General features: G+C 36.8%; 2 protein-coding genes across 2 annotated transcripts; both read right to left on the reverse strand.

Moving 5' to 3' along the window:
- Positions 193 to 6395, reverse strand: LOC18788110. The gene is made up of 17 exons (XM_020559197.1): positions 5822 to 6395; positions 5021 to 5054; positions 4527 to 4760; positions 4157 to 4246; positions 3933 to 3998; positions 3739 to 3830; positions 3574 to 3621; positions 3362 to 3478; positions 3297 to 3313; positions 2021 to 2330; positions 1880 to 1913; positions 1611 to 1769; positions 1291 to 1380; positions 1139 to 1204; positions 958 to 1049; positions 822 to 869; positions 193 to 723 (listed from the first exon to the last, which is right to left on the reverse strand). The coding sequence occupies exons 1-17, from the start codon at positions 6163 to 6165 to the stop codon at positions 609 to 611; spliced, it is 1956 nt and encodes a 651-aa protein (XP_020414786.1). The 5' UTR covers positions 6166 to 6395; the 3' UTR covers positions 193 to 608.
- LOC18788024 (short-chain dehydrogenase reductase 3b) lies at positions 7833 to 9124 on the reverse strand. Its single transcript, XM_020560393.1, has 2 exons — positions 9059 to 9124; positions 7833 to 8829 (listed from the first exon to the last, which is right to left on the reverse strand). Exons 1-2 carry the CDS (start codon positions 9070 to 9072, stop codon positions 8055 to 8057), a joined length of 789 nt encoding a protein of 262 aa, XP_020415982.1. The 5' UTR covers positions 9073 to 9124; the 3' UTR covers positions 7833 to 8054.

The following is a 13429-nucleotide window of genomic DNA, read 5'->3' on the forward strand; positions in this document are numbered from 1 at the left end:
GTAAAGGGGAGGAGAAGCAATTGAGTTGTCTTTTCCTTAATTCCGCTTTCCTTTTTCTTTATTTTATTTTAGTTTAATTTAATTATTTTTTGTTATTTCGTTCTTAAAAACATTTGGAATGAATTTCCAAGTTTAACCATGAATTTAACAGAAAAATAAACATACTTAACAGAAGGGACTAGTTGTGCAATATGATACATAATTGGGGGACTTTTGTAATTATTTTTAGAGTTGAGTGATCAAAATGTAAGTACGGGAATAATTAAGGGACCATTGCTACAATTAAGCTCTTCCGTTATTGTGGATGTGATTTCTAGCTGCCTGTCTGGTGGGTTGAACAGCCTTTCGACCCGTTTAAATCACCAACTCCATGGCCAATTTTATTCTAACCAGTAACTCGTAATGGTAGATGTCTAGCCCGAATGACAATTACAAAGCAAAAATGGCAAGCTGCTTAACATGTGTGTAGATATATGTTGGCAGCTCACCCTAGAGTTTGTAATACAATGTGCATAGCTTAGCAGTATACAAAATATGAGCGATTAATCCCCCGAAGATTTAGAACAAGTGTCTGCTTATCATCAAATAATCAAAGGACGATAGGCAAATTATAACCTTACCAATGCACGAGGAAACAAGCTTGGGAGGATTGAAAATTTGACCTTGACGATTAGGGAGTATATCCAAAAACAGGGAATGTGCCATACTGCCAATCCAAAATACCTGTTGTATGGTAGGAATGCAGATAATAATTTGGATAAGATTCTCTTTTGATTTAACAAAGATAAAAACAATTGAAGGATATGGCTTAGGCGACATACCATAAAGGTGCCCAAGGTGTGTTAAGCTCGAGAAAAGGATATGGCCACCTGCAGGAACAGAGGATCTTCACTTAAGCCAAAACAATTTATGTTCATTAAAATAATTTCTTTCTGGAAACAATAAAAAAAAGGTTACCATTTAACACCAGAGGCGTGAAGGAGCCATTGGAAAACAATATAGAGGAAGCCAAAGAGCGCAAAATATGCAAAACCCAACTTAGGAAATGGCTGAAAACAACATGCAAAGTAGCATCATTAGTTTTGTGCTGTGAAAAAACAACATTCAAAACAAAATGGCAGTTTTTTCAATGACTTACAAGCCTATTGAGAGCGGTATCCCCGATTAGAAAAACAGCATTCACAGCATGTATGGCACCTATCAACTGCCATTGACATCATGTATCATATTCATATGTTAAGAGGAGTTAATCTTCCTGTGTTAGAAGAGAGGAGAAGACGAGCAACTCACCAGGGTCAGTTCGAATTCTATGCTTGTTAGAAATGGTAGTATGAGACACCAAAATACAATGTCCGTTAGCATCACAGCACCTGCACATATCTGATTTCCCAAACATATCTCACTCATATTAGCTTCAAGCCCTCCAACTAGACAGCCATATATGAAGCTAAAGCAACTAGACAGCCATATATGATTCATGTTGGTTTCAAATGATCTACTAATACAGTAATACTATAGCCCTTGTAAATTATAACAAAGCTAGCTTCAAAGATTAAATCTACACTAGAATCAAGGATCAAAGCATTCAGCACTCAAAAAGATGGACAGACCTGATACATAATCTGCATTAGATTTCCAAAGAATCCTGCTCTTTGGCTTATCTCATTTCGAGCTTGGTGGCTTTTCGATTTGACTCTACCCTTCAATTGTTCTTCTCTGTAAGTAGACCTTCCAACCCAACATCCATGTGCAGATATAATTGTTCCCAGCTACACACACAAACAAAAAGCATATGCAAATGTAAAGCAGGAGATGCTTATTTTGATATTTTTGAAATTACCAAACTAGTTTGAGTTGATTAACTCTTTCTATGTCATACCGCAAAATACAGCATAACCAACGCAAAAGTCCACCTGCAGCCCAATTTTGCCACAAAGATTACACAGCTCTTGTTGTTGTTAAATAAAAAGTCTAATAATTTCAACAACTGTGTGTAATGTGAATGAATCAAAGCTCTTACTGGGTGTAGAAAACGAGGGTAAAAAGTCCATATTGGGAGACCATGTCATAGAGCATTTTGGCCATACAAAGGAAGACCAAAGCTCCGTAAAAGAGAAGCCAAAGAGGATCGAGGGATCTCCAGCATGTGCTCCACAAGTCCACAGAATTCAAAGGTTGCTGCTTTGCTTTCTTCACAAATTTCAGAGCTATCACTGCTGGAACAGTAACAATCAGAGCACAAACCAGCACTTGCCATTGAAGCCAATAGCCAGGGCCTTCTCCTTTTTCACTGCTCATTTCTTTCTGAACAAACCCAGAAAAAGCAGAATCTCAACTCTCAACTCTCAGCTCTCAACTCTCAGGTGGGATTTCTGCAAGAAAAAGAGGGAAGATGACTGGATGAAAAACGCTAAGCAATAATTGCCTACCGGATAGGTGGTTGAAATCGAAATGATCGACTATTTAACTATGGAGAGGCCAATGGTAGGTGTCTGGGTGGGAAGGCCCACTAACTTGTTCACGGACCATATGCCTTGAAATTTTGTTCTTAGTTTGTAACTGGCTTCTTGTCGTTTGGGTTTTTTTAAGGACAAACAACAAAAGATCCTCTACGTTGTGTGGTCATTTTCAATTACATACTCAAATCCCTGGAAATAATGAGTTAATGTCACATCCCTGGAAATAATGAGTTAATGTCACACTGTGATTTGGAGAAATTTTTTGAGGACGTAGCCAAGCAAATGTTCATTGTTGAATGTCCGGCTGTGATTGTTAAGGAGATATTTTTAACTACATGGGTTTCAGTCGTGTCTTTTTGTTTTAAAAAAAAAAAACCCATGTAGTTTGTGTGTGTACAGTGTATTTGATATTTGGTCAAATTGGAGCAGCGGTGATCACATTCAAGGGTGGAGAATAAAACATGAATCATATACTAGTCTAATCATTCGTTGAAAACCATGTGAAGAAAAAACATGCTTGGTCTACAAACTTTCTTATTGAAAGACCCAACCTATGTATTTGGAATCTCACTGCTGTGGTGAGATTTCAAATTTCTTCTGAGCAGCACAAGAAAACAAAGAAGATCAGCACAAGATTGTTGCAAATTCCAAAAAAGTTCAAATAATTTAAATAAAGAAGTATGGGATCATGTAGCTTCATTGTGACAGGAAAAAAAGAAGAAGAAGAAGAAGAAGCTATGATTGGTCCAATCCAACTATTTTATTAAGACATTGTAAAATATGTGAATCACAAGTATCCCGAGAGGGACGGAGAAAAGCATTGCCCTCTCTATATACAATCAAAATCAAAACCACTCCCAATTGTATGTAATTCTTGAAATAATCAAGAATAACAAGTGAGCTAGATTGGCCTCACAAAAGCGTTGGGGAACCATTTGGGGAGAAGTGAATACTTTGCTTTTATAATTAGAGCAAAAATCCCATAACAAGGGATGTGAACCACAGCCATACAAAAATACCTGTCAAATCAAAGAAAACATCCATTAGAATTTTATGCTTATAACTTCATCTTGAAGTGAAGTCAAAACAGAGGAGATATATATAACTAGTATACCATAATGGAGCCCATGGTGTATTAAGCTCGAGGAAAGGATATGGCCACCTGAAAATACTCAAGACAATGTTACTAGCTCTTTAATCACAGGTCTATGAGACCCATTGTTTGTTCCACGCCACCTAAAGGTGTGAAAGAGAAAAGATTTTAATTAATTAAGCGTACCATGGGAAACCCAATGCATGAATGACCCATTGGAAGATGACATAGATGCAGCTCCAAAGGACAAAGTACGAAAGCCGGAACCAAGGAAATGGCTGAAAAAAAAGAAGATGGAAGGGACATCAGTAAACTGATAATGAGATAGACATGGTAAAACCAGTTGTACGAGAGCACGGCTGACATATTGAAATACTCACAAGGCTGTTAAGAGAGGTATCCAGAAGAAGAAAAGCCGCATTCAAAGTATGCATGCAGCACATCAACTGCCAAGTACATATACAAGTTAGTCATCAATCAATCCATAAGGATAGCAACTTTATATTTCATAGATGGTGAATGAAAACATAATTAAGCAACAACAACATACAATTAGGGGATGTACAAGAATTGGACACATTACAAGAAGTAGTTAGACACGCACCGTATTTAGGCCCAGGTGAGCATTTGATAAAAATGGGAGGATGACACACCAAAAGACAATGTCTGTGAGGACAACAGCTCCTGCACAAGTCTGTTACCAAGAAATATCAGCTTCTCGGCATATTGCATACCTCCAACAAACGGCATTCATGAAAATTTTCAAAAATCAAGCTAATTCCCAACATTAGGCACAATTGTGATTTGAAATCATTCTGAGGCATTGTAAATATCTAGTAACCTCCATTTGACAACAGTTTGTGAATGCGTGTGTATACAATATACACACACACACATACATATATATATATATATATATATATACCAATGGGAATAGGCTACAAAGTACAAAATCTGGATCTTGGTTAACTAACCTGGAATGCAATCAGCATAAGATATCCCCAAAATCCTGCTCTATGTTGAATCTCCTCTTGAGCATAGTGGCTTTGCAATTTGATGGTACCGTTAATTCCTTTTTGCCTATAAGTATTAGCGATTCCATTATCCTCTTCCACATCCCTTATCACAGATTCAGCCCTTGTCCCATTTTCAGAGGGGGGTTTGTTTGCGGACAACCACCAACCATATGCAGACACTATAGTTCCCAGCTATACACAGAAATTAGCAATGTGTAAAGGCAAAGCAGGATCTGATTTGAAACAGATAGTCTTGCTAATTTATTAATTCTACAAACCAAACCCAAATTGACTTTATGCACGGTTCATTTCTGTTTCTCTATGTGAAAGTCTCCACACCAGAGCATTTGGGTATTCATGATACGGACGAACACCAAAATAAGCCAATAAAATGCGTGTTTTGTTACCAAAAGAAAAAGGAAGAAAATGTGATGTTGTATAGACTGACATACCGCAAAATAGACCATAACCAACGTAAAAGTCCACCTGCAGATCAACAACATCAAATAAATAATGAAGGAGATCATTAACAGAACATTAACACATATAAGGTTAAATATCATGTTTGATAAGTGGCATAGATCCAGAGGATTGCAATCTAAGGAGAAGAACTTGTATTGAGAATGGACATGCATGGTTTGAAGGTTTAGGTTGAATCAGAAAACTCAAGCTGAAACAATTGCCAAGGAACTCTGAAAGCGTACTATAAAACCAAATTTTAGGCATGCTTTATTCATCGTGTCAGCAATTACTGCCGCTTATCCACATGTTAATCTTTCCAAGGGATGCTTTAGTATATACGTGGTGCTTCAATCTTGTTTCAATACAGGGTTGCCCTCATGCACATAATGTGCAGAACGTTGGGTGAGCTTGATGTATCATCCTCTCACATACTTTACCAAATTGGTCATTGGTCTCACCCTTTCAGTCAAAACCCTAACCAGTATTACTGTTTTACTTGTAAAATAAAACGGATTGACCATCAATTTAGTTTCCTAATGTGGGCAGGCACAAAGTAATGAAACAAAACCATGATTATGATCAGCAGAATTAGGAACTTATTTACAGGGTATCTTATTGATCACAGACCATGTTGATAAAATGAATTGTTAAGTCAAATTCCCACAATAGCCAGAGGGTCCAATACTCTATAGTTGTGATGAATTAGACATATACTGAGAGATCAAGCTATCAAATCATACATCAAGCTATAGACTTGAAATTAATGAGCAAGTAAGAAAATCAAATCTTACTCGGTGTAGTAAATAAAAATGGAAGCATCCCATTCGACAATATCCCAAGTCAAGAACCCAGCAAGGGCCAGAAAGGAGAGAAATCGAATGGCCAAGAGCCAACCTGGGTGGAGCCCTTTCCAGCAACTAGTCCATAGCTGAGAAGTGCTAACATGACCCCTCGGCAGTGCACTCACAAACACCTCACTGTCGGGTCTAGTGACCAGAAGGCTCTCATACAAGGTTGTATCTTCGAATCTTGCAGAAGCGCCTTCCCTCCTCCAAATGACCCATAAAGCACCAAACAAGGAAACACCAACAATGCCAAAGCACACGAAGTCATACCAATAAACCTCCAGTGCCATGGCTGTTGTTGAAGTGGAAGAAGTTTATTGAAATCTGAGCCTCCAGAAATGAAAACCCAGAATTTCCAATTTGAGATATGAAAGCCAAATGAGACAGACCACCATTGTGTATCTGGAACTTGTTTCAGTTGATCGTTTGATGGAGACGACTAGTAGTTTTGACTGTCAGGTCTGGAAGTGTTTTCTGAATGATGATTTTAAATAAGTGGACAGAGAAGGTAGAGGTGGACTTTTGGTCACGTTGGAGGCTTTGGGAGATTGGTCGGTGACAAAACTAAGCTAAAGATATAAAATACAAACTATTCAGGTCAAAACAAAACTACATTCTCATCATTTTACTGGGGGCAAGGCAACAACTGGGTGAATGAATGTACACGTAACACTTTCCATTTTGACAGTGATGTTTGAAAACTAAACCAAGTTTAATTCTTTTGTGCCCATCTTATCCCTTATCAAAATTTTCCTCGATTCATTTAATCCTATTATAACAGTATTAACCCTACAATAGTCTTGTAGCTCAAATAATTAACATCATTTAACATTCTACCCGGTGTGTAATTTAAAACTTGTGCTTGTGTATGCATTTTGTTGTCATGACTCTTGACACTTAATAGTAAATCAAATAAAGTTAGAAGAATGCCTAAGAAACTGACAAGGCCTAAGAAATAGCAGAGAAACAGAGGGCATAACCATCGTTTGACAACAGCCAAAAAAGGCCCAAAGAGCCTAACCAGCCACCAAATAAAAAAGTAGAACAAACCAAACCAAAGAGAAGAGGCAAGGAGCCACCACGAGGCCCAAAGAAGAACCCCTCAGAGGGCTTACAGTTACTGCCCAGAGAGATTGCCAGAAATGGGGTTACAGTTACTGCTCAGAGAGCTAAATTTCTCTACTCTTCTTGCCTTTTGCATTGTAGTTTATAGTAATAGTAGCTACATTTCCTTGGGACCGCATGACATGAATGATGAATGATGAATGATGAATGATGAATGATGAAACATTTGGTCAAAGTGACTCGGATAAGTGTTATATTTTGCTGTATTATGTTATGCATTATATCATATGCCGCATTTAACTTGACCAGACCATACTTGTTTGTTGTGTCTCCTCTCGGGGTGTGTGGATGGATGGATGCACAAGTTGTCAAGCGGCTCCGTCTGTGCTGCTGCTCTGCGGTTCTGCAAGGATCACATACTGAAAATGTAGTTTTCCCTAATTTTCTATTACCCTTTTTGGGTGATGAATAAAGCAAACAGCCACCTAATAATTGGTACATTACACAGCTGGTTCCAAACATCCCCTACTCTAAATGCTAAGGTTCGGGTTCTCCCTATACCATCTATATCCAAAATAACAGCCAAATACGAATGGCTAGTTTCACCACTAATTGCCCACATTCAGGAGTATGTATTGATAAATTTAAAGTGCTAAATCTTGTGTAGTGTATAGAATAGATAGACCCCTCAAGTCAAATGGGGTTCATAAAATGATGTCCAAATAATTATAATGGTTTTTGTCAGAAATATACAATACAAACATCGGTTTTCAATGGTTCAATGTACCTACTATAACTATAGCTTGATTTCTTTTCAACTGTACTGTTTTCACTTTCTTTAATTCATTAGAAAAAGAGTGTATAATGGGGGAAGGAGGCTTGAACAAGGGGGAGACAAAAGACATGATCGATGGATTTATGAAGTGGAAGCTACAAAAAAGATCACATTGCAGATTACAAGGAAAGCGCACATGGGAATTACTGCTAACAAAGTTTGACTTTAGAACAGAAAACTCTGTTTAATGTAGAAAAGAAGCAACAACAAAAAATAATAATCAAAATGCCAACCATACATTAAAAAAGTTGGCTCCTTGAGCGACAACAAACCACAGTTCTAGTTGGCCGAATAACTATGATCAACCACCGTGAAGCCTCCATCGACAACCAAGTTGTGTCCACTAACATAAACAGATTCATCACTAGCAAGAAACAGAGCAGCCTCCGCCACATGCCTAGCCTTCAACACAATGCCCTTCAAGTTGGCTATGGCAGAGCTATTAGCCTCCACCTCACTTGGCTGCAAATTGTAAGCTTTACATGAAAGAGGGGTTGCAACTCCAAATGGGGAAATGCTATTCACTCTGATCCCATAAGCCCCAAGCTCACTGCAAGCTCCTCTCACCAAACCCAACAGAGCATGTTTTGAAGTTGTGTAAGCATGTGGAGCTGTGCCTCCAAGAGAAGCTGCCACACTTGTTGTGCATATGATTGAACCATGTACCTTTCGAGCCACCATGGCACGCGCCGCGTGCTTGATTGTTGCAGCAACACCGCGAACGTTTGTGGCCATGGTGTTGTCAAAGCCTTGAATGTCAAGGTCTAATATGCCAGTCATTGGACCCATGACACCTGCATTGCTGAACAAAATGTCTAGGCTGCCATATTTGTCCAGTGTGTAGTTCACTGTTTTCTCAACTTGGTTTTCATCTCTTACATCACAGTGGCAATAGCTAACTCTTTCGGAGCCTATTGAGGCGACAACGTGAGGACCCAATTCATCTTGAATGTCAGCAGCAACAACAAAGGCTCCATTTTCTGCAAATAGTCTCACTGCCTCCTCACCAATCCCGCCGGCTGCACCTGTGATAAGGGCCACCTTGCCCTCCAACCTATAAAATCATAATTGTATATATTTGTTTATATTAAGAGCATGCATTTTGATTAAGGCATGGAATTTGAAGGTGTTTGTGATTGTGAGAGTGAAAAGGAATATGATATCCAAAATCCAAGTTAACTGATCAAGCACTTGAAATGATGTTACAAGAAAACTAACACTGGAACTCAGCTGGAAGATCCAATAAGGTTGAGATACAAAAAGAAAGATTTTGAATTTCTTACCTTGGCTTAGACATGGTGAGGTTTCTTGTCCTCTTTATGGGTCTGCTCAAACTTCCAAATAAGTCTCTTGGATCTGCTGTTTATAGTGCCCCATTGGTCTCATACACTATATATAATAATAATATATTGATAGGCTGCAGAGCTCAAGGCATAATTATATGTGCATAATAATATAATCTTCAACCCTCGCCAAACTAATGCCTAATTGTTATAAATTCTTGAAAAACGTCGAGGCTGTTTTTCCCCTTGCCTTTCTTTGAGTGATTGGGGACCATCGCCTTTAGGCCTCATTTAGAAGGTTGGATCACAAAAATTGAACACATACTAGTATTTTCAACAAGATAGGGGAAAAAACTTGCCTGCAAGATAAGGGTATACAATACAAGTTTCTCCCCAAGATAGGACACCATATACTATACCGGATTGGACTACGAATACAAATAATCTGTCAGGACTTGCCAATTGTGTCAAAGTAACCTTCTAATACACAATACAGATTTTGACTCTCTAGAGTAATTGGAGCTTTCGAAGGTGTTGCTGTGGAAATTCCTTGACCAAGTCCATCGTTTGAATTGGTTTAATCACAATGAGGGCTCGTTTGATACGTCGGACTGTACTGACTAATTTTCGTCGAATAGTATTAATTTGTTCCGGAGAGTACTGACTATTTATCCATAATATTATAAGGCGTTTGGTGCTGTTCCGGATAAATAGTCTGACTAAGTTATACTGTGTTTGGTGATGTTCCGGATAACATCATATCAGACTATTTTTAAAATAAAAAAAATTTCTTTGATAATTTTAATGGAAATTGAGATTCAAATTACACGAATTTTTTTTGGTAAGATTCATATGACAAGATTTGTTTTTCAATTGTTTTTGCCAATATTTTTTTTCTTCATATAACCCATTATCATAATTGTAGTATCTCATAAAAATTCCAACATACTCGCATACGTTAATAAAAACAGTACCAAATAATGTATAATTCAAAGTGATCACATACTAAGGTGATAAGAGCAAAAGGGAAAGTTGTTCATAAACCAAACTACATCAAAGAGTGAATCACAGCTCCCTCGCCCCAAGTAAGAGAAGAACAAATGCTTTTCTCATAGCACCATCCAATGTCAAGAATGTTCTCTCATCACTTGCTTTCTCCAAAATTAGCCGTAGTGCCTTAATTTGGTCATTAATAGACAAGTCCATCTTTGCCAATTCAGCAGCAATGTCAGGTCTTGGTTCTGATCCTTTCACCAAACTATTAGTTATAGTTTTCAATTGGTCAATAGACTCAGAAATCATCTCACCAAATGCTTTAGCCATTTCCTTTTGAATATCAGTATCTACATTTCGTTTGCGGTGTCGACTGCTTGAGCTAGCTGAGTTTTGTTGATTTGATATTGGCAAAGAGGCAGAATGATCTGGTTCAACCTCAACTTCCTCATCATCATCATTGACATGAATGTTGGTTTTTATAAAGAGAGCCTCCTCTTTTTTTTTTGTTGGGGTGTGGGTTGAAATCTGATCTCATTAAAGAAACCCAGAAAAAAATAGATTACAAAGCAAATCACAAAAACCAGGTAGAGGCACCTAGACCTCAAAACCAAGGCTAGAACCAAGCTTCTCACCCAGACTAGTTCAAAACTAAACAAAAACAAAATACATAAGATAACATAAAACAAGGAATTCGAACAGCACCACCCATAACCAATCAACAATGTCCCAAACGCAAGACCAAACCCACTATAGGAGAAATCGTAACCAAAGGTACCAAAGGAAAATGGTGATGACTCAATTGCTGTTGCTGTTACTGTTGTGAAGTTTGTGTATTCATTTAAATGGTTTAATTTGCTTCGGTAATAGGATTGTGCAATTCATTCATTAAGCCCATGTCCAATGTTTCTCATTTGTAAAATAGGTCCTTTTACGATTTAGCTTTCATTCATGTAAGTAAACATAACCTAATTTCAAAAACAAAAAATACATAACCTAATTCCACAAAAATTTAATAAAAAAATTGAAATATATAAAGAATAGAGAAGAAGCAAGAAGAAGCATATTGGAGAGAGTATGAGAGAGAGAGAGAGAGTGAGAGATGGATACCTAGAGAAGAGTGAAGAAAATAACCTTTGGAGAAGATAGCAGAGAAAAACCCTAGAGAGAAGAAGAAGAAAAGAGCGTTTGATTTTTTTTCATAGAACGCGTGCTTAGCCGTATAATTAAGCGTGTATTATCTAAACCGGACTGTGTGGATTGTATTAGTTAGTCAGGTAAGGAGAGTATTAAAAGTCCAACCCGTATAAAATAGTCAGGTAATTAAATAATACAAGTTGACACCAAACACCTGACATAGACTATTTACTCCTATCCAGAGTCTAATACGGTATACCAAACGAGCCCTGAATATTTTGTTTATCTTTGTTGTCGTACTAATTTTCCGTACTAGGGCTAAAATGTAGTCTAACCATGAATACTTAATTTTTATAGTTTATATTAATTTCTAGTTTCTATTCCATGTTGAGTATTTGTTATTGTTCTTAATGCTTTGAATATTTGGCTAATATTTAATTGATTTGTTGATCTAGACGGAGAATAAGAGGAGATGTTTGGCAACTGTCTTATAACAAATATCATGTTTTGAATGCGTGTCGGAGAGGGACTAAAATGATTCATGCATTTTTCTTCCAGGTTTTCATAGAACTTAATGGGTTCTTGATTTTTAAAATTTTTTGTTGCTCAAGAGAGAATGGGTTGTTAATTGAGTATACTTTTGGTTGAGCTCGATTGGGGATATCGAATGAATTAAGGGAAACCAACTGTCAACATGAGTAGTAGTTAGGGTTAATTAGCCATAAAAATTTAAGTGAAATTGGTTATGGTGAAATCAGATGCTCTAGTGCCTCATAAACTTGATTCTTAATCATTACTTAAATTGTTATTTTTAATAATTATTTTAATTTAGTTAATTGATAAAATCTTCTTAATCAATCATTTGAATAAACTCTTGGGTCAATTATAATTGTGCGCTTACAATTCACACAATTTGCACAAGAAATATAGAAATAAGTAGAGTACATTCCCACATAGACCGTATTATCCTATTAACTACCAATTATGATTAACTCAAGTGTTTATTCAAACGATCGATTAAGAAGATTTATTAGTTAACTAAATTAAAGTAATTATTAAACATAACAATTTAAGTAACGGTTGAGAATCAAGTTTATGAGGCACTAGAGCATCCAATTTCACCATAACCAATTTCACTTAATTATTATGGCTAACCCTAATTACTACCCATGTTGACAATTGGTTTCCCTTAATTCATTTGATATCCCCTTTCGAGCTCAACCAAATGTATTCTTAATTAGCAACCCATTCTCTCTCGAGCAACGAATTTAGAAAATCAATAACCCATTAAGTTCTATGAAAACCTGCAAGAAAACTGCATGAATCAAGTTAGTCCCTCTCTGGCACTCATTCAAAATATGGTATTTGTTACAAGACAATCACCAAACATCTCTTCTCAGTCTCCGTCTGGATGATCAAATCAATTAAATATTGGCAAGATATTCAAAGCATTAATAACAATAACAAATACTCAACATGAATATAGAAATAAGAAATTTATATAAACTATAAAACTTAAGAATTCATGGTTAGGCTACATCGTAGCCCTAGCAAGGGAAATTAATTCATGAAGACAATAAAGATAAACAAAATATTCATTGTCATTAAACCAATTCGGATGATGGACCTTATCTCAAGAATCTCCACAGCAACACATTTGAAAGCTCCAAGGACACGGCAGCAGTACTCGCGCCTCTCTCTGGTATTTTTGTGGGTGTATGAAAAGGTGGTTTGAAGAGAGATCTTATGTTGGCCTTATATAGTGTAAAATAATTAAACCTACTATAAAAAGGTTTGGAAAAACTCTCCTAAAACAAAACAAAATCCTAAACAATTAAGGAAACAAACTAGGAAAGAATCCTTCTTTGACTCAGAAACACTTCATCCAACTTGGACCCACATTTTGGGTCGTTCCACTTCTTAAAAAATTCTGGAAAAATATGGAAATTTCAACTTAGGCTGTCTTGACTTGTGATTCTGGAGCAATTGGTTTGATTGAAAATTATGAAAATTTGACACAATGATCTTCAATGTCTTAGCTTTCTTCTCCAATTGGCCTTACACTAAAATTCATTCGAAAAGTCAATTTTACATCAAAACCATTCCAAGGGCGCAAAATAACTGAAAATAAGAAAAATAAAGTAGCAAAACTCTTTTTAATTAATTATCTCTACAAAAGCTAAATATAAAAGGTATAAAAATATAGGAAATAATACACTTATCAGGAATCGTTACAAGCAA

Source organism: Prunus persica, chromosome G3 (assembly GCF_000346465.2).
Source record: "Prunus persica cultivar Lovell chromosome G3, Prunus_persica_NCBIv2, whole genome shotgun sequence".
NCBI classification, from domain to species: Eukaryota; Viridiplantae; Streptophyta; class Magnoliopsida; order Rosales; family Rosaceae; genus Prunus; species Prunus persica.